Here is a 27,618-nt window from a genome sequence, read left to right on the forward strand (position 1 = left end):
CTGGTTCCAGGAGTTTTCTGTACCAGATCGTTATGCAACTTCCTTGCCTTCTCGCAAATAATCGTGTCTGAAACATTATCACCTGCCATCTCTTTATCCTTGATCCACACCAGCAACAACTTCTCAACCTCTTCGACTATTTGTGGTCTTTTTTTGGTTAGCATATTAACACCTTTCGCAACATCAGCTTCCTTGATTTGTTCTTTCTTTGCCAGGATAGAACCAATGGTCGACTTGTTTTTTCCCATACATCCTGGCAAGCTCAGCAAGTCTCACACCACTCTCATACTTCTGTATTATTTCCTTCTTCACATCTACGGTGTTTCTCACTTTCTTTACCACAGGGGTACCACTAGCAAGTTTCTTTGGGCCCATGGAAGCTTATTTCACAGTCCCACAAGCACTAAACACAATGAAATAATTGTTAAATATTTGAATGAGAGTGCAGGTTAGTGTTCACTCAAGCATCAACAAAGCCAAACTGGCTCACTGCGCCGGGATGCAGACAGAGTGGGTTGGCGGACAGGTCCGGTACCCGGCGGTCTGAAAATAGGGGCGCGTTCGATAATAGGGACAAAGTTGGTTTGAAAAAAGGGTTCTATTTTTCAAACGTTCGATAAGTGATACGTTCGAAATTTGAGGTTCCACTGTATAATGATAAAAAGTTCTCCCATTTTAAGACGAACCAAGAGAAAATTCTTAGGTCTGTACCTGGACAATAGTTTGAAATTCAATAACACAATCCAGCACATAATAAAGGTCTCCAAATCAGAAGGCATCCTCTCTAAGATATGTTACTATGTACCTTAAGCAGTACTACTTACTGCTGGTCTGGAACCTAATCCGCTGTATTAGCGAGGTATGCCTGTATGTGTAAAATACTAGATCTTTAAGACTTAAGTTAGGTTTAAGCTTGCCTGAAAAGCTCTGCAAAACTAAGGGGCTTTCTATGTAAGAGATGTAGTGTCATCCAATTTTGCTCAAATGATGTATCATGTGGATATAAATTGATTGATTGATAAACTACAAAATACTATATATAACAAGGTTCCCAGTGCCTGTTAAGAGTCAGAAGCCAGTTCATGCTTTGAAGTTTCAGTTGAAAGAACAACTCTTTCCTAGAGATTATAATCCTGATAACCAATCTATCACTCTTGAATATTAACTTAAGTATTCTTTATTGTAGCTGTTGTATTTATGGTTTGAAGTGTGAGCACTTGTGAGTTTCTGAAAGAACAAACTCTCAAGAATTATAAAATCCCAAATTATTAATTATCACTATTATACTTGAAAACACTTGATATATGCTCTCTTGAACATGACCTGTAGCTCAATTGCAAGCACACTCAGCTCACACACTGAGGTCTATGGTTCAATCCTCGGTAGAGATGGAAACATTAGGAAGTGTTTCCTTAAGACACCTGCTGCCCATGTTCCCCTAGAAGTAAACTAAGTACCTGGAAGTTAGTTAACTGGTGTGGGTTGCATCTTGCCTGGAGTTTACCTGGAGTTACCTGGAGAGAGTTCCGGGGATCAACATCCCTGCGGCCCGGTCTGTGACCAGGCCTCATGGTGGATCAGGGCCTGATCAACTAGGCTGTTACTGCTGGCTGCACGCAATCCAATGTACAAACCACAGCCCGGCTGGTCAGGTACCGACTTTAGGTACTTGTCCAGTGCCTGCTTGAAGACAGCCAGGGGTCTATTGGTAATCCCCCTTATGTATGCTGGGAGGCAGCTGAACAGTCTTGGGGGCCCCTGACACTTACTGTGTTGTCTCTTAACGTGCTAGTGCCACCCCTGCTTTTCATTGGGGGGATATTGCATCATCTGCCGAGTCTTTTGCTTTCATAAGGAGTGATTTTCGTGTGCAAGTTTGGTACTAGTCCCTCTAGGATTTTCCAGGTGTATCTTTCTTTCTTTCAACACACCGGCCGTATCCCACCGAGGCAGGGTGGCCCAAAAGAAAAAACCAAAGTTTCTCCTTTCAAATTTAGTAATATATACAGGAGAAGGGGTTACTAGCCCCTTGCTCCCGGCATTTTACTCGCCTCTTACAACACGCATGGCTTACGGAGGAAGAATTCTGTTCCACTTCCCCATGGAGATAAGAGGAAATAAACAAGAACAAGAACTAGAAAGAAAATCGAAGAAAACCCAGAGGGGTATGTATATATACGCTTGTACATGTATGTGTAGTGTGACCTGAGTGTAAGTAGAAGTAGCAAGACGTACCTGAAATTTTGCATGTTCATGAGACAGAAAAAAGGACACCAGCAATCCTACCATCATGTAAAACAATTACAGGCTTTCGTGTTACACTCACTTGGCAGGACGGTAGTACCTCCATGGGCGGTTGCTGTCTACCAACCTACTACCTAGGTTTCCAGGTGTATATAATCATGTATCTCTCCCGCCTGCATTCCAGGGAGTACAGGATCAGGTACTTCAAGTGTTCCCAGTAATTGAGGTGTTTTATCTCAGTTATGCATGCCACGAAGGTTCTCTGTACATTTTCTAGGTCAGCAATTTCACCTGCCTTGAAAGGTGCTGTTAGTGTGCAGCAATATTCCAGCCTAGATAGAACAAGCGACCTGAAGAGTGTCATCATGGGCTTGGCATCCCTAGTTTTGAAGGTTCTCATTACCCATCTTAGGGGACAAAATTGACCTAATTTGCAGGAAATGCTATGCATAACCAGGGGTTTCTATGTAGTGTGTCACTGATGTCAGCTATGGTCTGTATAAGTTGTATCATGTACTTGTAGAAATGAAGATTATTATTATGATTATTATTATTATTATACCTGTACATTAAAATAACAACCTTCTGGAGTGAGAGCAATATGGATGCCTTAAGTGGGGATGCCTTAAGCACAATTAGAGATCACTGTCAACATCAGCTGACAGAGCTCAACCAGCAGATTTAAGAAACACAGGTAGGTTTCAACAAAAAACTAGATCAATGCATGCTGAAAGCACCTGATTAGCCAGGCACTTTCAGCATGGGCTTACAGGTAGGCTAGGTGAGCTTACAGGCTACTAGCACTAATAGCCTGAATGAACAAGCAATCAACAAGGAAGCCTGAGCCTGGACTGTATGGGTACAGGAATCTTCAAAGCTACTTACAGGTAAGTAAAAATCTGTTAATTAATATGCTCTTTTAAAGACTCACCTCTTTCATCAACATTCAGTCTACTGGCTACTATGGACATCAATTTTTGTACAGCTGTTGTGTTTGGGGAAAATGCTAGTGGCCAAAAAGTATCTGAGCCTAAAAAGGAACAAAAATGATTAGAGATACTGTATAGGCAATTTCAGTGTTACAGTAACAATATAACAAAAATATATATACAGGGTATACAACTAATAATTTATTAACAGTATCATAAAACTAACTTACCCCAAAAATCAAAAAAATCTAAGAACCTTTTTCTTCTGTATTTAGATTTTTTTAATTTTTCTAAATATGTTCTGTACTGAGGATGACTTGATAAAGAGGGTTTATGAAGTACCGACTGGTAAGGCAGATCACTTTGGTTCAAGACAGGTAATGACCTTCTACGACGCTCTAATGAATCACCAAATATTTGCTCTGCTAAGCCATCAAAAAACCCACCACCATCGTTTGGCCTGAAAAAAATAAGTAATGAAAATGTGAAACACTAAGATGTCAATAAAATCAAAACAGATGTTCAGCTAGAGTACTGCACCTGTCAAGTGCAGCACCTGTCAAGTGCTGCACCTGTCAAGGGCTGCACCTGTCAAGTGCTGAACCTTGCAGGTACTGCACCTCGCAAATGCTGCACCTAGCAATTGCTGCACTTCATAACTGCTGCACCAGCAAGTTTGCACCTGGCAGGTACTGTACTGCACCTAGCAACTGCTGCACCTGACAACTGTTGTACCAGCAAGTACTGCACCAGGCAGGTACTGTACTGCACCTGGCAGGTACTGTACTGCACCTAGCAATTGCTGCACCTGACAATTGTTACCTGGAACAATCACGTGAACATTTATAGTAATCTAGAAAAATAAAAAATATTTTATTAACTACATTTAAAATGTTTAAGTAATTATCCTTTAAATTCACTTTAGATTCTCTATTTAAATCTTCCTGACAAAACCTGGAGTTTACCTGGAGAGAGTTCCGGGGGTCAACGCCCCTGTGGCCCAGTCTGTGACCAGGCCTCATGGTGGATCAGGGCCTGATCAACTAGGCTGTTACTGCTGGCTGCACACAATTCAACGTACTAGCCACAGCCCGGCTGGTCAGGTACCGACTTTAGGTGCTTGTCCAGTGCCTGCTTGAAGGCAGCCAGGGGTCTATTGGTAATCCCCCTTATGTATGCTGGGAGGCAGCTGAACAGTCTTGGACCCCTGACACTTATTGTTTTGTCTCTTAACGTGCTAGTGACACCCCTGCTTTTCATTGGGGGATGTTGCATCGTCTGCCGAGTCTTTTGCTTTAATAGGGAGTGATTTTCGTGTGCAAGTTTGGTACTAGTCCCTCTAGGATTTTCCAGGTGTATATAATCATGTATCTCTCCCGCCTGTGTTCCAGGGAGTACAGGTTCAGGAACTTCAAGCGCTCCCAGTAACTGAGGTGTTTTATCTCAGATATGCGTGCCATGAAGGTTCTCTGTACATTTTCTAGGTCAGCAATTTCACCTGCCTTGAAAGGTGCTATTAGTGTACAGCAATATTCCAGCCTAGATAGAACAAGCGACCTGAAGAGTGTCATCATGGGCTTGGCATCCCTAGTTTTGAAGGTTCTCATTATCCATCCTGTCATTTTTTAGCAGATATGATTGATACAATGTTATGGTTCTTGAAAGTGAGATGCTCTGACATGATCACTCCCAGGTCTTTGATGTTAGTTTTTCGCTCTATTGTGTGGCTGGAATTTGTTTTATACTCTGATGAAGTTTTAATTTCCTCATGTTTACCGTATCAGAGTAATTTAAATCTCTCATCATTGAACTTTATATAGATTTCTGCAGCCCATTGAAAGATTTGGTTGATGTCCACCTGGAGCCCTGCAGTGTCTGCAAGGGAAGACACTGTCATGCAGATTTGGGTGTCATCTGCAAAGGAAGACACGGTGCTGTGGCTTACATCCTTGTCTATGTCAGATATGAGGATGAGGAACAAGATGGGAGCGAGTACTGTGCCTTGTGGAACAGACCTTTTCACCATAGCTGCCTCAGACTTTACTCTGTTGACTACTACTCTTTGTGTTCTATTTGTGAGGAAATTATAGATCCATCTACCAACTTTTCCTGTTATTCCTTTAGCACGCATTTTGTGTGCTTTTATACCATGGTCACACTTGTCGAAGGCTTTTGCAAAGTCTGTGTATATTACATCTGTATTCTTTTTGTCTTCTAGTGCATCTAGGACCTTGTCATAGTGATCCAGTAGTTGGGACAGACAGGAGCGACCTACTCTAAACCCACGTTGCCCTGGGTTGTGTAATTGACGAGTATCTAGATGGGTGGTAATCTTGCTTCTTAGGACCCTTTCAAAGATTTTTATGATAAATTAGACACATGTGCAACTCTTGGGTATCTTTATTGAGGAAACGTTTTGCCACACAGTGGCTTCATCAGTCCATACAAAGGAGAATCTTGAAGAACAGGAGGAGAATGAGGTTCTCTGAACCATTTATCTACAAAGATTTTTATGATATGGGATGTTAGTGCTATCAGTCTGTAGTTCTTTGCTATTGCTTTACTGCCCCCTTTGTGGAGTGGGGCTATGTCTGTTGTTTTTAGTAACTGTGGGACGACCCCAGTGTCCATGCTCTCTCTCCATAGGATGTTAAAAGCATGTGATAGGGGCTTCTTGCAGTTCTTGATGAGCATGGAGTTCCATGAGTCTGGCCCTGGGGCAGAGTGCATGGGAATGTCATTTATCACCTGCTCGAAGTCATTTGGCGTCATGATAACATCAGATAGGCTTGTGTTTACCAAATTCTGTGGCTCTCTTATAAAAAATTAATTTCAATCTTCGACTTTCAGTCTGGTTAGCAGCTTGCTAAAGACTGAGTCATATTGGGACTTGAGTAGCTCACTCATTTCCTTGCTGTCATCTGTGTAGGACCCATCTTGTTTAAGTAGGGGCCCAACACTGGATGTTGTTCTCGGCTTTGATTTGGCATAAGAAAAGAAATACTTTGGGTTTCTTTCGATTTCATTTATGGCTTTTAGTTCTTTCCGTGATTCCCGATGCCTATAAGATTCCTTATGCTTAAATTTGATGTTTGCTATTTCTCCGACCAGCGTCTCCCTACACATTTCAGATATATTGGCCTCTTTTAGCCGCTGTGTTATTCTTTTCCGTCGCCTGTAAAGGGAGCGCCTGTCTCTTTCTATTTTACATCTACTCCTCCATTTTCTTAAAGGAATATGCCTTGAGCATACATCGAGTGCCACAGAGTTAATCTGTTCTAGGCATAAGTTGGGGTCTGTGTTGCTTAGTCTATCTTCCCAGCTTATATAGTTTAGGACTTGGTTTACTTGGTCCCACTTTATGTCCTTGTTACTGAAGTTGAATTTGGTGAAGGCTCCCTCGTGGCTGATCTCATTTTGTTGGTCTGGGGCTCCGCGCATACATGTCTGAACCTCGATTATGTTGTGATCTGAGTATATTGTTTTTGATGTGGTGACATTTTGTATCAGATCATCATTGTTAGTGAAGATGTTAATATATATCAATAATGTCAGAGCAGCAAACCCTGTACAGTAGTACCTCAGGATACGAATTTATTTCGTTCCAGAAGGCTGTTCGAGTGCTGATACCGAACGAATTTGTTCCCATAAGGAATAATGTAAATTAGATTAATTCGTGTCAGACCCACCAAAAATACTTACAAAAGCACTTACATAAATACACTTACATGATCTTTTGAGTTTTGTGCTGTTCGTATCCCGAGGTATCACTGTATTTACCCGACCCTGATATACCAGACTTTGGCAATACAAGATAAAATCCACTGGGTCATTTGATTTGGAAACAATGGACAAAGCCAACAGGTTACAGAATCGTCTATTATTGTTACAATCATGGCAAAACAATCTTATCTCCACCCACTACAATTATCATAACTGGCTGCCAGCTTCCACCAATTACTCTGTTAACTTCAGGGTTTGATTTCTAGTCAAAGTCCCAATAATTATTGAATAAAATAGTGACTTACGTTAAATTTTCTGGCAACCCAGAGATGTTAAATGGTTTGTAATAAGTAGGCTCTGGGAAGTCACCGTAGGGGGCCAGGTCTCTAATAATAACCAGGAGGACACAAAATACCACTGGCAGTGCAACTTCAACTACAGTCTGAATCTGTGGAAAGATAAAAGCTCTTAATTTTACCCTGTAGTATTCAGCTTTCATTTAAATCTGTGAATAAACTAACAAATTCTGTCTACAATGATCATAACTACTGTTTGAACCAGAACAGTGATACGTACTCATATATATTAAATAACTAAAGAATGCTTCTCCTCATCAGCTTCAAAATATTAATGATGATGTATTGTGTAAGAAGGGTGATACCCCATAAGGTTAGACTAGGTACAAATTTAAAACTTGAGTAAAATTGTTCAAAAGCTTCAAACTTTCACCCTCAGTGGACATTATGTACACAGTAGCAGAGTTCAAAGTTTATTCTCTATAAGGATTACAATGCTGAGTTTACAGAATTTGGTTATCGTGTGGTTTACATATAGTAAAATAATAATTACAGAGTGTACCACTAGAACACCTAGCATGGCTAGGCATTTCAGGCAGATGTGTTTGAATATAATTTAGTGCCAACACCCAAGCATTCACTTTTCTTTCAACCCCATCTATAAATATATTGAACAACCATAGTGACATCACACATCCTTGTCTAAGGTCTACTTTTACTAGGAAATAATCTCCCTGTCTCCTACATACTCTAAACTGAGTCTCACTATCCTCATAAAAGCTCTTTACTGTTTTCAGTAACCTGCCTCCTATTCCACACATTAGCAACATCTGCCATATTGCCCTCCCCCCCCGCATCCTCCCTGTCATACGCCTTTTCCAAATCTATAAATGCCATAAAAACTTCTTTACCCTTATCTAAATACTGTTCACCTATATGTTTCAGTTTAAACACTTGGTCAACACACCCCCTACCCTTCCTAAAGCCACCTTGTTGCTCTGTGATCCTGCTCTCCATCTTACTCTTAATTCTTTCAATAATAACTCTACCATACACTTCACCAGGTATACTCAACAGGCTTATTCCTCAATAATTTTTACACTCTCCTTTGTCCCCTTTGCCTTTATACAAAGGAACTATGCATGCTCTCTGCCAATCCCTAGGAATCTTACCCTCTTCCATACATTTATAAAATAAAAGAATTAACCATTCCAAAACTAAATCATCCCCTCCTGCTTTTAACATTTTTGCCTTTATCCCATCAATCCCAGCTGCTTTACCCTGTTTTGTTCTACCCACTACCTCATGCATTTCCTTCCCCCTCATAACTGGCTCTTCCTCACTCCTACAAGATGTTATTCCTCCCTGCCCAATACACAAAATCACAGCTTCCCTATCCTAATCAACATTTAATAATACCTCAAAATATTCCCTCCCTCTTCCCAATCCTCTAATTCTCCATCTAACCTGGAGTTTACCTGGAGAGAGTTCCGGGGGTCAATGCCCCCATGGCCCGGTCTGTGACCAGGCCTCCTGGTGGATCAGAGCCTGATCAACCAGGCTGTTACTGCTGGCTGCACACAAACCAACGTACGAGCCACAGCCCGGCTGGTCAGGAACCGACTTTAGGTGCTTGTCCAGTGCCAGCTTGAAGACTGCCAGGGGTCTGTTGGTAATCCCCCTTATGTATGCTGGGAGGCAGTTGAACAGTCTCGGGCCCCTGACACTTATTGTATGGTCTCTTAGCGTGCTAGTGACACCCCTGCTTTTCATTGGGGGGATGTTGCATCGTCTGCCAAGTCTTTTGCTTTCGTAGTGAGTGATTTTCGTGTGCAAGTTCGGTACTAGTCCCTCTAGGATTTTCCAGGTGTATATAACAACTCTCATTCTCAATTTATTCTCTTTATAAAACTTTTCCTTATCTTCAACAAAATTTGTTGATAACAGCTCACCCACTCTCTCACTTGCTCTCTTTTTACATTCCTTTGCCACTCTTTTAACCTCTCTTTTTCTCTATACATACTTCTCCCTCCTTGTATCACTTCTACTTTGTAAAAACGTCTCATATGCTAACCTTTTCTCTCTTACTACTCTTTTTACCTCATCATTCCACCAGCCGGTCTTCTTCCCTCCCACACCTGCTTTCCTGTAACCACAAACTTCTGCTAAACACTCTAACGTTACATTCTTAAACCTAACCCATACCTATACTCCCACTAGCCTATCTATCCTCCAGTAGTTGTTTACATCTTACCCAAATTGCCTCCTCTTTTAGTTTATAAACCTTCACCTCTCTCTTCCCTGATGCTTCTATTCTCCTTGTATCCCATCTGCCTTTTACTCTCACTGTAGCTACAACCAAAAAGTGATCATATATCTGTGGCCCTTCTAAAGACATGCACATCTTGAAGTCTACCCAACAGTCTTTTACCTACCAATACATAGTCACAAACTACTGTCATTATGCCCTATATCATATCTTGTACATTTAACCTTTATTCTTAAAATACGTATTACCTATAACCAAAACTCTTTTTATACAAAGTTCAGTTAAAGGTCTCCATTATCATTTATACCCAGCACCCCAAACTTACCTACCAGTTTCAGTGGGGACAAATAAATGGAATTAAGTCAGGAGTATCTGAGAGAGTTAGATCTAAGGGAGGTGTAGCAATAATGTTCAAGGATCAGTTACAGAAGGAGAAGAGGGAATATAAATGTATAAATTCATGGAATTTGTGATTTAAATAAGGGTTGGATGCAAAAAGTGGGTCACAGTAATTGTGTATGCACCTGGAGAAAAGAGTGTAGAGGAAAGAGAGATTTTGGGAGATGTTAAGTGAGTGTGTTGGAGCTCTTGAACAATAGAGCAAAAAACTAATGTAAAAGACCTGGGAATGATCATGTCGGAGGATCTCACCTTCAAAGACATTGTATCAATCACATCTGCTAGAAAAATGACAGGATGGATAATGAGAACCTTCAAAACTAGGGATCCCAAGCCCATGATGACACTCTTCAGGTCACTTGTTCTATCTGGGATGGAATATTGCTGCACACTAACAGCACCTTTCAAGGCAGGTGAAATTGCTGACCTAGAGAGTGTACAGAGAACCTTCACGGCGCGCATAACTGATAAAACACCTCGATTACTGGGAGTGCTTGAAGTTCCTCAACCTGTACTCCTTGGAACACAGGCGGGAGAGATACATAATTATATACACTTGGAAAATCCTAGAAGGATTATTACCAAACTTGCACACGAAAATCACTCCCTATGAGAGCAAAACACTTGACAGACGATGGAACATCCCCCCAATGAAAAGCAGGGGTGCCACTTGCACGTTAAGAGACAACACAATAAGTGTCTGGGACCCAAGACTGCTCAACTGCCTCCCAGCATACATAAGGGGGATTACCAACAGACCCCTGACTGTCTTCAAGAAGGCATTAGACAAGCACCTCAAGTCAGTACCTGATCAACCGGGCTATGGTTCGTACGTCGGGTTGCATGGTTGATCAGGCCCTGATCCACCACGAGGCCTGATTACAGACTGGGCAGCAGGGGCGTTGTCCCCCGAAATCCTCCCAGGTATACTCCAGGTATAACGAAGTCTAGTCTCGAGTGCTATAAACCGATAACACGAAAAGGCTATTTTAATCATAAATCCAACCCAATAGTAATCCAAAATTGGGCCATTCAGCTAATTTTACACTAAATTCATCAATTTCCTTTTTCAAAACAATCGCAAAAAAGCAGTAGGTATTCCAGATACTAAAACAATCTGGTCAGTCTCCATGATTAATGTCCCCAGACTTTTGCTATGCTAAAGTTGCCCTCCATTGTGAAAATATCGTCATTTTACTAAAATTAACGTTTTTTCTTATTTCTCGCACATCGGGCCGTCCTAACAGGTGTTGACGAATTAGTTAAACCAGGCATATTTCAGAGGATGTAAAGGGAGAGGGAGTGAAGCCAGGGTAATAGTCCATTTCCGGCCACTGTGACCCCCATTTTGGGTCACTTCCGCTCATGTTTGTCTGTATGTTTCCGGACAAAGCAATGGAACAAATCAATTTCCAATTCAACCATCAGAACCACCCTAAAATATGATAAATTAGCCACTTTTTTTATCTTATTTTAAACAATTCACCAATCAATACCGATGTCAAAACAACCCTGAAGGCACCCTGTTCCACCAAGCAACCTCCCCATCCCAATTCTGTTTCCACTAATCAGCAGAGAGATTAACTTAGCAAAATCAGACGAACCACACATACAGACTATAGACACTGCCAACGAACTTAATATCTTCTTTTCTATTATAGGATCAAAACTAGGAAGCAAAATCCCAAACGCAACTACTCAGCCACAAGACTACCTCACTGGTAATAACCTAAATACTCTATATATAGCACCAACAAATCCTACTGAAGTCACTCTAATAATTAAATCATTAAAAAAAATGCAGGAGACCTAAATGACTTGCCAACAATCATGTATAAAAAAAAGAAAAAAGCAGCTCATGTGCTATCTCCCATTACTGCAACACTATTTAACAAATCTGTTCAATCTTCTAAATTTCCATCCATACTCAAGACTGCAAGGGTCACCCCGTTCCCCAAAGGAGACGATCCAACAAAACTAAATAACTACAGACCAATATCTAACGTGCCTTTGCTCTCAAATTATTATTATTATAATCAAGGGGGAAGCGCTAAACCCGGAGGATTATACAGCGCCTGGGGGGGGGGGGGGATGTGGAAGGCATTCAGGCTTAATTCGGGGAACTGGAGCACAGATCCAATTCCCTAAATCAAGAGCCCCTCACCAACATCAAGGAACCTTCCTTGAGGGGTTTTGCTCTCAAAAATCTTCGAAAAAATAATATATAAACAAATCTACTCCTACCTCCTATCCCACAACATACTGAACACCTGCCAGTTTGGGTTTTGGCCAAAAAAGGCACGAATGATGCAATTATTCAGATGCTCGAATTACTATATACAACATTTGACAAAAATGAATATCCTCTGGGGCTCATCGTAGACCTACAGAAAGCATTTGATACAGTCGACCACAATATCTTGCACTTAAAACTAGCGCATTATGGGGTCAGATGACACTCGCTCAACTAAAAAAAAAATCTTATTTTAGTTGTAGACACTAGTATGTATGCACAAATGGGGTGACCTCCAATACTCAGCCTGTAGTTGTTAGAGTGCCACAGGGAAGTGTCCTAGGTCCTCTACTCCTTCTTATTTACATCAATGACCTCCCAAATGCATCACGGCTCCTTTTAAACCAGTTCTATTCGCGGATGACACCACTTACATCTTTCTCCCACCCAAACCCGGCTATACTTAGTAACACTAAACAGCGAGCTACTTAAAATATCAAACTGGATGACTACCAGAAAACTTACTCAATATAGACAAAACCTAATTCATGTTTTTTGGAAACAGAGCATCAAATATATGGCTAAACATGTCGATAAATGGTTCATTCATTACAAGACACACTGAGGGCAAATTTCTAGGTCTCCACCTTGACTGTAATCTTAAATTTCAGACCCACATCCAGCATATAACTATGAAAGTTTCCAAAACAGTAGGTATCCTTTCCAAGATATGATACTATATACCCCAACGGGCCCTCCTTACCTTATATCACTCTCACCTATGGTATTTGTGCTTGGGGATCTACCACGGCCAATCACCTCAAACTTTTAATAACCCAACAAAAAGCGGCAGTACGGATGATCACAAACTCCAGCACACACTCCACCTCTCTTCAAAAACATGAACTTACTTAATATACATAATATACACACTTACTATTGTGCCTACTACATATACAGAACATTAAACTCCAATATCAACCCCCCACTCAAACTTCTCACAGACAGCCTCAACAGAACACACAGTCATAACACGAGGCACAAACCACTTTTTGACATCCCTCGTGTCCGTCTCACACTTTACAAAAATGCAATGCACATAAAGGGCCCTAAGACCTGGAACTCTTTGCCTGAAACAGCAAGAGGTCCCCTGCCCACATTATTATTATTATAATCAAGGGGGAAGCGCTAAACCCGGAGGATTATACAGCGCCTGGGGGGGGGAGGTGGAAGGCATTCAGGCTTAATTCGGGGAACTGGAGCACAGATCCAATTCCCTAAATCAAGAGCCCCTCACCAACATCAAGGAACCTTCCTTGAGGGGTCCCCTGCCCACAAATCAGTTTAGGATCATACTCAAAAATCATCTCATCTCTCAATAACAAACATACCCACACCATTCTAAACCCTAACCAAATTCAAAGCAACTACCCCAAATAGTTTATTATCCCTTAACTATTAAGCCATTATTACAAACTTATAAATGCATGTTTGTATCACTAATTGTACTACCTTACATTAATAATTAAGTAAATGAACTTAATTACAAACTTGAAAATCATAAATTGCATCATAAATTGTACTACTTCATATTAAAAACAGAGTGAATATTGATTATTTGTATTCTACCACTCTTCACCTGCCTAGACTTAAGTAGTCTATAAGTATTAGGTTAAGTGTGGCCGAAATGCCTCGGCATGATAGTGGCTTTCTTTGTACCAATTATATTACATGTAAACACACATTGTAACCCTAGCAAAGAAACTCTTATGAGCCTTGACAAATAAAATTATCAACAAAACTACTGACACTAATTAACTGAGAAATCTCACATCATAAGGTAAAATTTAAATGTTTATTTTTAAACTGTAATTGTTCTATCAGAATAGGGAACTTGCATGCATTTTTGAGACTTGCAGATCCATATTACGTGTACGTTCATTCCTAAAGCAAACATATTTCAATAGGTATTGTAAAAATTTCATTCATTTATGTATTCAATTAATTAGTAACTGCTACGTTAATGTGTCATTATTCGTAGTGATAAACAAGAATGTCAATAATCATGACAATTGAAAAGTCAAATATTTTAGATAAATTATTAAACGTAATAGACTGATGAGTTAATTTTTCAGTACGGAACGAATTTTTAATATTTTAAAATAAACAGAACGCAACATTACATTATTACAGTCGTAGATAAAGTTAAATAACATTTAAGAATATATGTAAAAAGTGGGCCGGTCCACCTTCAGAGCTAAGACTCATTCAAATGTAACCCAAGTCAGCCTCTGTGTGTGATACACACACACACACACACACACACACACACACACACACACACACACACACACATCGGCAGTTTCCCACCAAGGCAGGGTGGCCCGAAAAAGAAAAACTTTTGCTATCATTCACTCCATCACTGTCTTGCCAGAAGGGTGCTTACACTACAGTTATAAAACTGCAACATTAACACCCCTCCTTCAGAGTGCAGACACTGTACTTCCCATCTCCAGGACTCAAGTCCGGCCTGCTGGTTTCCCTGAACCCCTTCATAAATATTTCCCTGGTCACACTCCAACAGCAAGTCAAGTCCTAAAAGCCATTTGTCTCCATTCGCTCCTATTTAACATGCTCACACATGCTTGCTGGAAGTCCAAGCCTCTCACACACAAGACCTCCTTTACCCTCTCCTTCCAACCTTTCTTAGGCCGACCTCTAACCCACCTTTGCTCCACTGCAGATTTATACACTCTCAAAGACATTTTATTTTGTTCAACCCTCTCCACATGTCCGAACCACCTCAACAACCCCTTCTCAGCCCTCTGGATAATAGTTTTGGTAATCCCGCACCTCCTCCTAATTTCCAAACTACAATTCTCTGCATTATATTCACACCACACATTGCCCTCAGACATGACATCTCCACTGCCTCCAGCCTTCTTGTTGTTGTAACATTCACCACCCATTGTTTCACATCCATATAAGAGCATTGGTATAACTATACTCTCATACCTTCCCCTCTTTGCTTCCATGGATAAAGTTCTTTGTCTCCACAGACTCTTCAGTGCACCATTCACCTTTTCCCCTCTTCATTTCTGTGATTCACCCCATCTTTCATAGTCCCATCTGCTGACACGGTCACTCCCAAATATTTGAATACAGTCATCTCCTCCATACTCTCTCCCTCCAATCTGATATCCAGTCTTTCATTACCTAATTTTTTTTATCCTCATCACCTTACTTTTTTCAATATTCACTTTTAATTTTCTTCTTTTACATACCCTGCCAAATTCATCCACCAACCTCTGCAACTTCTCTTCAGAATCTCCCAAAAGTACAGTGTCATCAGCAAAGAGCAACTGTGACAGCTGTGTTAGATTCTTTATCTTTTAACCCCTCACCTCTTGCCAACACCCGAACATTCAGTTCTCTTACAACCCCATCTATAAATATATTGGACAACCACGGTGACATCACACAGCCTTGTCTAAGGCCTTCTTTTACTGGGAAATAATCTCCCTCTCTCCTACATACTCTAACCTGAGCCTCATTATCCTCATAAAAACTCTTCACTGCTTTCAATAACCTGCCTCCTATTCCATACATTTGCAACATCTGCCATATTGCTTCCCTATTAACCCTGTCATAAGCCTTTTCCAAATCTACAAATGCCACAAAAACCTCTTTACCCTTCTCAAATACTGTTCACCTATAAATTTCACTGTCAACACTTGGTCTACACATCCCCTTCCCTTTCTAAAGCCCTTTTATTCCATCTCCAGCAGTAGTGCTACCTTGTTCCTCTGGAATTTGTATAGCATTGTCTTTACCTGTTTCATCACCAGGGCCACTAACTCCATCTGGTGCACTGTCTTCTAGGACAGCACCAGCACCATCTGGTACACTGCTAGGACAGCACCAGCACCATCTGGTGCACTGTCTTTCATGTCTGTATTCTTACAAGTACTGTCCTCCAAGACAGCACCAGCCCCAGGGGTGACAGCCCCACCTGCCCCACTCCTTTCATTTTCCAAGCTATTATATAAGGCTGTCATGTTTTCTAAGATGGATATTTTTGTTGTTGGTATTCCTTTCTTCTAGTATAGATGTAATTTTCTCCCAAAGATGCCTCTCAATTGGGCAGACCCAAAAAACATTTTCCTGATTTAATATCAAAGGTGACTGATTACTTAATGTCCCTACACGACCCATGGGACCATTTTCCACAGAGATTGCATGCAATCCAAGCTAAACCTGGCCTGTTACTCTTACTGCAGATTACACAGGTTTGCATGATGTAGTTTACCTGGAGTTTACCTGGAGAGAGTTCCGGGGGTCAACACCCCTGCGGCCCGGTCTGTGACCAGGCCTCCTGGTGGATCAGAGCCTGATCAACCAGGCTGTTGCTGCTGGCTGCACGCAAACCAACGTACGAGCCACAGCCCGGCTGGTCAGGAACCGACTTTAGGTGCTTGTCCAGTGCCAGCTTGAAGACTGCCAGGGGTCTGTTGGTAATCCCCCTTATGTATGCTGGGAGGCAGTTGAACAGTCTCGGGCCCCTGACACTTATTGTATATACTGTAGTTTGCTGTATATACTTTTTTAAATAATTTACAGTTTCAGTATCCCATATAATAATCTTTCTTCCTGGTATACCTTAACAGTTCTACTCGGTAGGTTGGCTAGGGTAAGGGTCTACTATAAAAGTATTTTGATTTATATAATGGTATATATACTATGCTAGTATATATACTGTAGTTTGATATATATAATTTTTATAGATTATTTACAGTTTCAGTATCCCATACAACAAACTTTCCTCCTGGTATACCTGAGTAGTTCTCCTGGTAGGCTGGCTAGGATAATAGTATACTATAGAGTATTTAAATTGTATATTATATAAATTACCAATATTCTGTAAGACATTATGTAGACCGAGGCTCACACATTCACCCAACTTGACCATCAAAAGTGTGCTTCACCCGAGTAGATATGACTGATGTATGATGATTATGGACCTGTTATCATAACACTTCCTTTTTAATATATTTGGTCATATTTGAAAATTATTTTTATGGTTTTATAATACTGGATATAACATCCAAATGATAATTTCTACATTCATAAATCTATTTTTATATAGATATGCAGAAAGTACCAGCAATTAATTTTGTCAACTAATAACCATTGTCGTTACAACCTCCACTAATTTATTTTTAGAAATAGTCTTTACTCCCCTGTTTGCGACATATGAGTTGCCAGATGCCACTTCTGCCCAGCAGAGAGAGTGAAGGAACTTTTTTCCACAACTGTACCGTCACTGAACATTTTCACAGCTCCATTTCCCCTACTTGTTCTTAAGATGCTCAGTTTTTTAGATCCATCATCCCCATGACAAGGTTGGGATATGTGGATGGTATGCAAGTCATTTATCCTTCAAGATTTAGCATCCAAAATTAAATCAACAGCAAAGAACCAACCATCCATCACGTTCACTTTGGAAACATAAAAAAGATGGAGTTTTCTTTCCTTGATATTCTATTGTGTACAACCAACAATGCTCTGGTTTTCAAGGTACGTACAACATAAAACCGCTAATAAAGTTGATCTACACTGTTAATTGCATCAGGATACCAGGACTAAAAGAGGAGTCATCAATGAGTTCTTCCTGAGAGCTATAGAATTTCAAGCCCAACTTTCCTCGAAGAGAAGTGCTCATACATCCACGGTGTATTCATTCATCTTAAATTCCTTTCCCATTCTATTAATGATTGACAGAGAAGAGTATATCACACCATGAACACACAGCGTCGGATAACTCGACTAAGAAGTACAGTTACCTACCCTGTGAGAATGTAGCCACTAACGTGTCTAGTGTACTTGTCAGTTTAAATGAGCGTTGCCAACAAGGTACCTTATTAAGGACCCCACTACGTCACAGATTATGGTGCAAGAAACTACATCAAACACTGTAGTGGCTGGAATAGAGTGCATTTGGGAGAAATGGAAAGTAGTCTGGACTACGGCCATCATATAACCATCTGATGAAGCGGGGAGGGACCAAACTCATAGAAGTTGAGTACGATCAGTATAAAGATGCTGACTTGAATCTTTATTGATCACCATTTCCGACACTTGTCAAAAAAATCTGGTAGTCTGAGCTTGTCAGATATACTGGCCAACTTGCTGCTACCCAGTTAGAACACTGCATTCATATGAAGTGACCAATGATCTGATTCCTCATACACCTAACATCTTTGCTTCTATATATTTTTTATTAATGCATCGGCCGTTTTCCACCAAGGTAGGGTGACCCGAAAAAGAATAAACACTTTCATCACTCACTTCATCACTGTCTTGCCAGAGGCGTGCCAACACTATAGCTCAAAAACTGCAACATATCTCCACCCGTCCTTCAGAGCGCAGGAACTGTACTTCCCACCTCCAGGACTCAAGTCCGGCCTGCTGGTTTCCCTGAATCCCTTCATAAATGTTACTTTGCTCACACTCCAACAGCACATCAAGTCATAAAAAACATTTGTCTCTACTTGTTCCTAACACGCTCACGCACGCTTGCTGGAAGTCTCAGCCCCTCGCGCATAAAACCTCCTGTCACAGCTGCTTAGTGCTATATCGGATACTCGAATCCGCATCCGAGGAACATCCGCACAATTTCTTACATCTAGATTAGATTTCTTACATCTGCATCCGAATTTTACTGTAAACAGATATCCGCATATGCATCAACATCCGAATCCAGGAAACATCTGCAGCAACATCCACGGAACATCCGCACAATTTCTTACATTCGCATCTGCAACCGCAAAATAAGTAAGACATCCTCATACACATACACATCCACATCCATGGATATCTAAATTTTCACATCCGATACATCTCTACAGCTGCCTGTCATAGCTGCTGAACCACTATGGTAGAATTATGGAGGCGTTAGAAGACGACCAAAATGCAGATGTGATATACACAGATTCTGCAAAGGCGTTTGACAAATGCGATCATGGAGTGATAGCGCACAAAATGAGGGCCATAGGCGTTACGAGGAAGGTAGGCAGGTGGATTTTTCGGGTTCCTAACGCACAAAGCACAAAAACTAGTAGTAATAAGAGCAAAATCGAGCATGAGCGAGGTAAAAAGCTCAGTTCCCCAAGGCACCGTCCTGGCACCTCTGCTGTTTCTCATCCTCATAGCAGACAAAAATAAAAACACTCGTCACAGTTTTGTATCATTTGCAGATGCCACTAAATTAAGCATAAAAGTCACTAAGATAGAAGACACTGAAAAATTACCGGAAGACATAAGCTTGGTTTTTCAGTGGGCAGCGGAGAACATGACGTTCGGTGGTGATCAGTTCCAGCTGCTTAGGTATGGAAAGAATGAATAACTCAAACGGAACTCTGTATACAAAATTCAAGAGGGTCACCAAATAGAACGAAAGGAACACATAAAAGACATTTGAATAATTATGTCATCTGACCTTTCTTTTAAAGAACATAAGACAAAGATCATGAGAGCCAGAAGGGGGAGGGGGTATCGAGAACTTTCAAAACAAAGGAAATAATGCCAATGGTGACACTCATCAAATCGCTAGTGCTCCCTCATTTGGAATATTGCTCAGTGTTGATGGCCCCGTTCAAGGCAGGAGAAATATCAGAGCTGGAACAAATACAGAGATCGTTTATGACATACAATGAGCCAGTAAAGCATTTAAATTATGGGAACGCCTTAAGTCTTGAGCATGTACTCATTGGAGCAGATATTTGGATTCAGGACATGAAAATACATAAGAATTAACTACTCTAATCACTCCCTATGAAAGCAAGAGACTCGGCAGGAGATGCAACATTCCCCCGATGAAAAGCAGGGGCGCCACGAGTACACTGAAAGACAACACAATAAGTGTCCGGGGCCCAAGACTGTTCAACTGCCTCCCAGCATACATAAGGGGGATTACCAATAGACCCCTGACTGTCTTCAAGAAGGCACTGGACAGGCACCTAAAGTCAGTACCTGACCAACCGGGCTGTGGTTCGTACGTTTGCGTGCGGCCAGCAGTAACAGCCTGGTTGATCAGATCCTAATCCACCACGAGGCCTGGTCTCAGACCGAGCCGCGGGGGCGTTAAACCCCGAAACCCTCTTCAGGTAAACTCCAGGTAATCTCATTTAAGAAGCATACAACTTTTCAGAAATTGTTGACCAGTGTTACCTTGAACTCCTGTTCTTCACCATTCTCCTTTGTATGGACTGATGAAGCCACTGTGTGGCGAAACGTTTCCTCAATAAAGATACCCAAGTGTTGCACATGTGTCTAATTTATCAACTTGTCGGTTCTCTGAACCATTTATCTTAAAATTTATCTAAAAATAATGATTCCTAACTAGTCACAAGTTTGCCTGTGATACTCCAATAAACTATATATTGTGCCAAAACAAAAATAATTCACATTGCTAAACTCACAAACTAGTATTTAGTCACTTAGTATTTAGTCAACTTACTCCACAATTTGTAATAATTTAGGGTTAAGAATTAATCTAACTTTGCCCGAAATACCCAGCCATGCCAGGTGTTCTAGTGGCCCCTTCTGTAATTAGTATTTTACTACATGTAAACCACACAATAACCAAAATCTGTAAACCCCGCATTGTAATCCTTATAGAGAATAAACTTGATTGATTGATTATTATTAACATTTATGATAGTGAACCCTAGTAAAGTCAGCAAATATAAAAACAAACCCAGTAGAGGCAATATAATAATAAAAACCTTAGTAATAATATCATATCCCTTAGAAATCCAGGTACTAGCATCATATATATATATATATATATATATATATATATATATATATATATATATATATATATATATATATATATATATATATATACATACATACATACATATACAAGGAATTCGCGAGAGCAGGCGAAATATACACAAACACTGATCTCTAGCTGAAGGAGACTCGAACCTACGAACCTTGGAACAAGGTACGCAGTGCTATACCAAACTCACCACACTGGACCAATACCTTGGAGTCCAGCTTGCGCTAGACTTGGATCAAAGTCTAGCGCAAGCTGGACTCCAAGGTATTGGTCCAGTGTGGTGAAGTTTGGTATAGCACTGCGTATATATATATATATATATATATATATATATATATATATATATATATATATATATATATATATATATATATATATGATAATACATACTTTTCTCCGCCGTTGTAATGTCCAGTTCTTCCACAAGAGTAGCCAGAATTTCCGCAGGCCAGATGAACCACTTCCCATGTTTCTTTTTCCTACCCACCCCTGAAAGATAAAGATTATTAACACACAAAATAAAATTAATTCCGCTTTGAAAATCAACAAAGTTTATCGAGATTTGTTGAAAGAACAATAAGTATTGTTGTAAAATGGTTCAATATTTTTAACGGAATTGCTGGAAGGCGTTAAAACTAATATCATTTTTCGTTAAGAAAATATTTTTAACAGTGTTGTCCAGCCTGGTTTTGAGTTGCATAAATTATTGCAATTATACCTAACATAACTAATTGCTTGGTATTTTAATGAAAATATACAAAATATATATATTCTCATCAGCAACATCAACAAAGGATAAACTGTATAATTGTAATATACGAGTATGATATATGAATACCGACAAACTGTCTAGACTGACATTTGTAATGCTTAAATATTTTATTAAGGGTACATTTAGGTCGCTGGGAGGTTGATCAAGCCTCATTGTGAGGTTGATAACGCTCCCGGTCAGGGCCTATGTAACTTGTTTCAACAAGATCTAATCCTGTGACACGAGAGCAACAACTGGTAATTGTATTCAGACTACGTTTCGCCTGTCAAGTTTATAAGTGACCTGAAAAGTGTTATACCTGACAAACATTGACTGAAGTTTCCAATTATTGCATTAGTGTCTGTCATCTACAACTTGTCAGTATTCCCGTAGCATCTATTATTACAAGAGGGCAAAATTCACAATTTATTTCATGATAAGTGCCAAGGTGCTAAAAAAAAAAACAGACGTTATCCAGGTTAAAGAACGTGAGAGTGGAACATACAAGCTCTTAAAGAAGTGAATGTGACTACAAATTATAGCTAACCCACAAATTAGAGATTAACACTGGTCGATGTTTCAGCCCGTTGTGGACCATTAGAAGCAGCGAGGGAAGACATCCTCCAGTTTTCATTTTTAATTTGTGGGTTGTGAATGGCTTCGTACACTCGCCATGATCTCGGTGAGGGTAAGTGAGGTCAGGCTCAACAAGCAGTCCATCCCTGTGCTAGGTCAAGCAGTGTGGGAGGTATAATAATGTTCACAAGGGTGTGCAGAAATACATTTGAAGAGTGATTGGAACTTTGTGCTCGAATACTTCTGTCCAGATGGAGGAATATGAGAGCGGTAACATGAGTTAAGTGACGGAAAATAAAAATATATAAAAAATGAGGTAAAAAAAGAGGAAATAGATGTGCTGACAACAGCAGATTTTGCAACTGCTGCTGAAACAGTCGCCGCCGCCGCCGGGGTTTTAAAGCGAGCAGAAACAAAATAAGAAAAATCAGGTCCAGCTAGTTTTGATGGTTTATATAACTGAGTGTCTCACCAATGTAGCGGCATTTAGCATGTCTATAACATTCAAGATTCCATGTCTCCAAGTGTGTGATATTGCAAACTCATTTTTTCACACTATCGCAAAAAAAAAAAAAAAATTGAAGTAATCATGCGGACTCAACCTTCCTACGTGGTGGTCCAGATCACCAGTAGTTCTGATAACACTTATAAAAGTGATCCACACCAGCATACCACTCACCTTGCCCAAGGTTTCAAAGGGAAGTACCATCTTGTAGGAGAGTACGACACAACTTGAATACACAATCTTTTCACTCACTTCTCAGAGACTCAATAATATGACCACTTAACTCATAATGGTTAACTGTCTATTAATACTTTTTGAATCTTTCAACTCTGGCAAGGTTACGATTGCCTCGGATTGTCTTTGAGGAGAGAGAGAGGTATTTGGAGGTACTAGCTACCTATGAGACTGTCTTCACAACTGCCTCATAAGTCCACAACTTTCGAAAATAAAACCTCAGCACCATTTGTGTAAGGTAGAGACAATTACTGCACTTTAATGTACCTGTTCAAACAAAAGATGCTATATAAAGTAAACAAATGGCATGGACAATACTCAAGTTGTATTACTTGTCACAAACAACACAATTCACACTATATATATATTTTATATATACATATATATATATATATATATATATATATATATATATATATATATATATATATATATATATATATATATATATATATGAGAGAGAGAGAGGTAAATAATATAATTTAAGTAATATTAAATTTAAAATGAACAATGGAAAACAGCGGAATTTAACTATAAAAAATCCAAAAAGAATTTCAACTGAAATTCAATGACTTGAGACTAAGGGATACTGATACTACTGACTATGATCAGTGTATCAGGAAGGAAGAAGTCACTAGCGCCCAGCTCCCCCTGCGTTACAAGTACTGTCTCTGGAAGGTTCTCTGGAAGGTTGCATCACCACCACAAGCTGATGTAGACATAACAATTATATACTTGCCAGATGGATTATTGTCACACCCTGAGTCATTATGTGCTGAAATACAATGAATTCAGAGACAGCTCACAAATGTTCAAGAAATGACACAGTATTTGATCCACACTGGCATATTACCCTGACTTCATATTGTAAATGACTCGTAACCACTTTATTTTTTTTTAAATTCAACCATACCTTGCTAAAATATAACGTAGTAGGGTGATAGACAGCAACCACCCAGGGAGGTACTATCGTCCTGTGGTAGTAGGTTGGTAGACAGCAACCACCCAGGGAGGTACTATCATCCTGTGGTAGTAGGTTGGTAGACAGCAACCACCCAGGGAGGTACTATCATCCTGTGGTAGTAGGTTGGTAGACAGCAACCACCCAGGGAGGTACTATCATCCTGTGGTAGTAGGTTGGTAGACAGCAACCACCCAGGGAGGTACTATCGTCCTGTGGTAGTAGGTTGGTAGACAGCAACCACCCAGGGAGGTACTATCGTCCTGTGGTGGTAGGTTGGTAGACAGTAACCACCCAGGGAGGTACTATCGTCCTGTGGTAGTAGGTTGGTAGACAGCAACCACCCAGGGAGGTACTATCATCCTGTGGTAGTAGGTTGGTAGACAGCAACCACCCAGGGAGGTACTATCATCCTGTGCTAGTAGGTTGGTAGACAGCAACCACCCAGGGAGGTACTACCGTCCTGTGGTAGTAGGTTGGTAGACAGCAACCACCAAGGGAGGTACTACCGTCCTGTGGTAGTAGGTTGGTAGACAGTAACCACCCAGGGAGGTGCTATCGTCCTGTGGTAGTAGGATGGTAGACAGTAACCACCCAGGGAGGTGCTATCGTCCTGTGGTAGTAGGTTGGGAGACAGCAACCACCCAGGGAGGTACTACCGTCCTGTGGTAGTAGGTTGGTAGACAGCAACCACCCAGGGAGGTACTACCGTCCTGTGGTAGTAGGTTGGTAGACAGCAACCACCCAGGAAGGTACTACCGTCCGTGGTAGTAGGGTGATAGACAGCAACCACCCAGGGAGATACTATCGTCCTGTGGTAGTAGGTTGATAGACAGCAACCACCCAGGGAGGTACTATCGTCCTGTGGTAGTAGGTTGGTAGACAGCAACCACCCAGGGAGGTACTATCGTCCTGTGGTAGTAGGTTGGTAGACAGCAACCACCCAGGGAGGTAATACAGTCCTGTTGTAGTAGGCTGGTAGAAAGTAACCACCCAGGGAGGTACTACCGTCCTGTGGTAGTAGTTTGGTAGACAGCAACCACCCAGGGAGGTACTACCGTCCTGTAGTAGTAGGTTGGTAGACAGTAACCACCCAGGGAAGTACTACCGTCCTGTGGTAGTAGGTTGGTAGACAGTAACTACCCAGGGAGGTACTACCGTCCTGTGGTAGTAGGTTGGTAGACAGTAACAACCCAGGGAGGTACTACCGTCCTGTGGTAGTAGGTTGGTAGACAGCAACCACCCAGGGAGTTACTATCGTCCTGTGGTAGTAGGTTGGTAGACAGCAACCACCCAGGAATGTACTATCGTACTGTGGTAGTAGGTTGGTAGACAGTAACCACCCAGGGAGGTACTACCGTCCTGTGGTAGTAGGTTGGTAGACAGCAACCACCCAGGGAGGTACTACCGTCCTGTGGTAGTAGGTTGCTAAACAGCAACCACCCAGGGAGGTACTACCGTCCTGTGGTAGTAGGTTGGTAGACAGCAACCACCCAGGGAGGTACTACCGTCCTGTGGTAGTAGGTTGGCAAACAGCAACCACCCAGGGAGGTACTATCGTCCTGTGGTAGTAGGTTGGTAGAGAGCAACCACCCAGGGAGTTACTATCGTCCTGTGGTTGTAGGTTGGTAGACAGTAACCACCCAGGGAGGTACTACCGTCCTGTGGTAGTAGGTTGGTAGACAGCAACCACCCAGGGAGGATCTACCGTCCAGTGGTAGTAGGTTGGTAGACAGTAACCACCGAGGGAGGTACTAACGTCCTGTGGTAGTAGGTTGGTAAACAGCAACCACCCAGGGAGGTACTATCGTCCTGTGGTAGTAGGTTGGTAGACAGTAACCACCCAGGGAGGTACTACCGTCCTGTGGTAGTAGGTTGGTAGACAGTAACCACCCAGGGAGGTACTGCCGTCCAGTGGTAGTAGGTTGGTAGACAGTTACCACCCAGGGAGGCACTGCCGTCCTGTGGTAGTAGGTTGGTAGACAGTAACCACCCAGGGAGGTACTACCGTCCTGTGGTAGTAGGTTGATAGACAGTAACCAACCAGGGAGGTACTACCGTCCTGTGGTAGTAGGTTGGTAGACAGCAACCACCCAGTTAGGTACTACCGTCCTGTGGTAGTAGGTTGGTAGATAGCAACCACCCAGGGAGGTACTATCGTCCTGTGGTAGTAGGTTGGTAGACAGCAACCACCCAGGGAGTTACTATCGTTCTGTGGTAGTAGGTTGGTAGACAGCAACCACCCAGGGAGGTACTATCGTCCTGTGGTAGTAGGTTGGTAGACAGTAACCACCCAGGGAGGTACTACCGTCCTGTGGTAGTAGGTTGGTAGACAGTAACCACCCAGGGAGGTACTACCGTCCTGTGGTAGTAGGTTGGTAGACAGTAACCACCCAGGGAGGCACTACCGTCCTGTGGTAGTAGGTTGGTAGACTGTGGTAGTAGGTTGGTAGACAGTAACCACCCAGGGAGGTACTACCGTCCTGTGGTAGTAGGTTGGTAGACAGTAACCACCCAGGGAGGTAACCACTACCGTCCTGTGGTAGTAGGTTGGTAGACAGTAACCAGGGAGGTACTACCGTCCTGTGGTAGTAGTTGGTAGACAGTACTACCGTCCTGTGGTAGTAGGTTGGTAGACAGCAACCACCCAGTGTACTACCGTCCTGTGGTAGTAGGTTGGTAGATAGACTCAGTACTATCGTCCAGCAACCACCCGGGAGGTACTACCGTCCTGTGGTAGTAGGTTGGTAGACAGTAACCACCCAGGGAGGTACTACCGTCCTGTGGTAGTAGGTTGGTAGACAGTAACCACCCAGGGAGGCACTACCGTCCTGTGGTAGTAGGTTGGTAGACAGCAACCACCCGGGAGGTACTACCGTCCTGTGGTAGTAGGTTGGTAGACAGTAACCACCCAGGGAGGTACTACCGTCCTGTGGTAGTAGGTTGGTAGACAGCAACCACAAAGGGAGGTACTACCGTCCTGTGGTAGTAGGTTGGTAGACAGCAACCACCCAGGGAGGTACTACCGTCCTGTGGTAGTAGGTTGGTAGACAGCAACCACCCAGAGAGGTACTACCGTCCTGTGGTAGTAGGTTGGTAAACAGCAACCACCCAGGGAGGTACTATCGTCCTGTGGTAGTAGGTTGGTAGACAGTAACCACCCAGGGAGGTACTACCGTCCTGTGGTAGTAGGTTGGTAAACAGTAACCACCCAGGGAGGTACTACCGTCCTGTGGTAGTAGGTTGGTAGACAGTAACCACCCAGGGAGGTACTACCGTCCTGTGATAGTAGGTTGGTAGACAGTAACCACCCAGGGAGGTACTATCGTCCTGTGGTAGTAGGTTGGTAGACAGTAACCAACCAGGGAGGTACTACCGTCCTGTGGTAGTAGGTTGGTAGACAGTAACCAAGGGGGAGGGACTACCGTCCTGTGGTAGTAGGTTGGTAGACAGCAACCACCCAGTTAGGTACTACCGTCCTGTGGTAGTAGGTTGGTAGATAGCAACCACTCAGGGAGGTACTATCGTCCTGTGGTAGTAGGTTGGTAGACAGTAACCACCCAGGGAGGTACTACCGTCCTGTGGTAGGTTGGTAGACAGCAACCACACAGGGAGATACTACCGTCCTGTGGTAGTAGGTTGGTAGACAG

The 27,618-nt window shown here is 41.8% G+C and overlaps 1 protein-coding gene across 5 annotated transcripts in view; it reads right to left on the minus strand.

Moving 5' to 3' along the window:
• Nucleotides 1–27,618, minus strand: part of Abca3 (ATP binding cassette subfamily A member 3) — a 705,605-nt gene that overhangs the window by 420,198 nt on the left and 257,789 nt on the right. For 3 of the 5 annotated variants that reach the window (XM_070088973.1, XM_070088975.1, XM_070088953.1), the window contains exons 2-6: nucleotides 22,948–23,274; nucleotides 21,332–21,430; nucleotides 7,202–7,344; nucleotides 3,404–3,633; nucleotides 3,176–3,274 (exon numbers count right to left, since the gene is read on the minus strand). In XM_070088973.1, coding sequence (XP_069945074.1) covers nucleotides 3,176–3,274; nucleotides 3,404–3,633; nucleotides 7,202–7,344; nucleotides 21,332–21,430; nucleotides 22,948–22,977 — 601 coding nt within the window. In that variant the 5' untranslated portion in view covers nucleotides 22,978–23,274. The remainder of the gene's footprint in view (nucleotides 1–3,175; nucleotides 3,275–3,403; nucleotides 3,634–7,201; nucleotides 7,345–21,331; nucleotides 21,431–22,947; nucleotides 23,275–27,618) is intronic. The other 2 variants (XM_070088958.1, XM_070088966.1) reach the window with 1 other exon arrangement.

Source organism: Cherax quadricarinatus, chromosome 2 (assembly GCF_038502225.1).
Source record: "Cherax quadricarinatus isolate ZL_2023a chromosome 2, ASM3850222v1, whole genome shotgun sequence".
NCBI lineage: Eukaryota > Metazoa > Arthropoda > Malacostraca > Decapoda > Parastacidae > Cherax > Cherax quadricarinatus.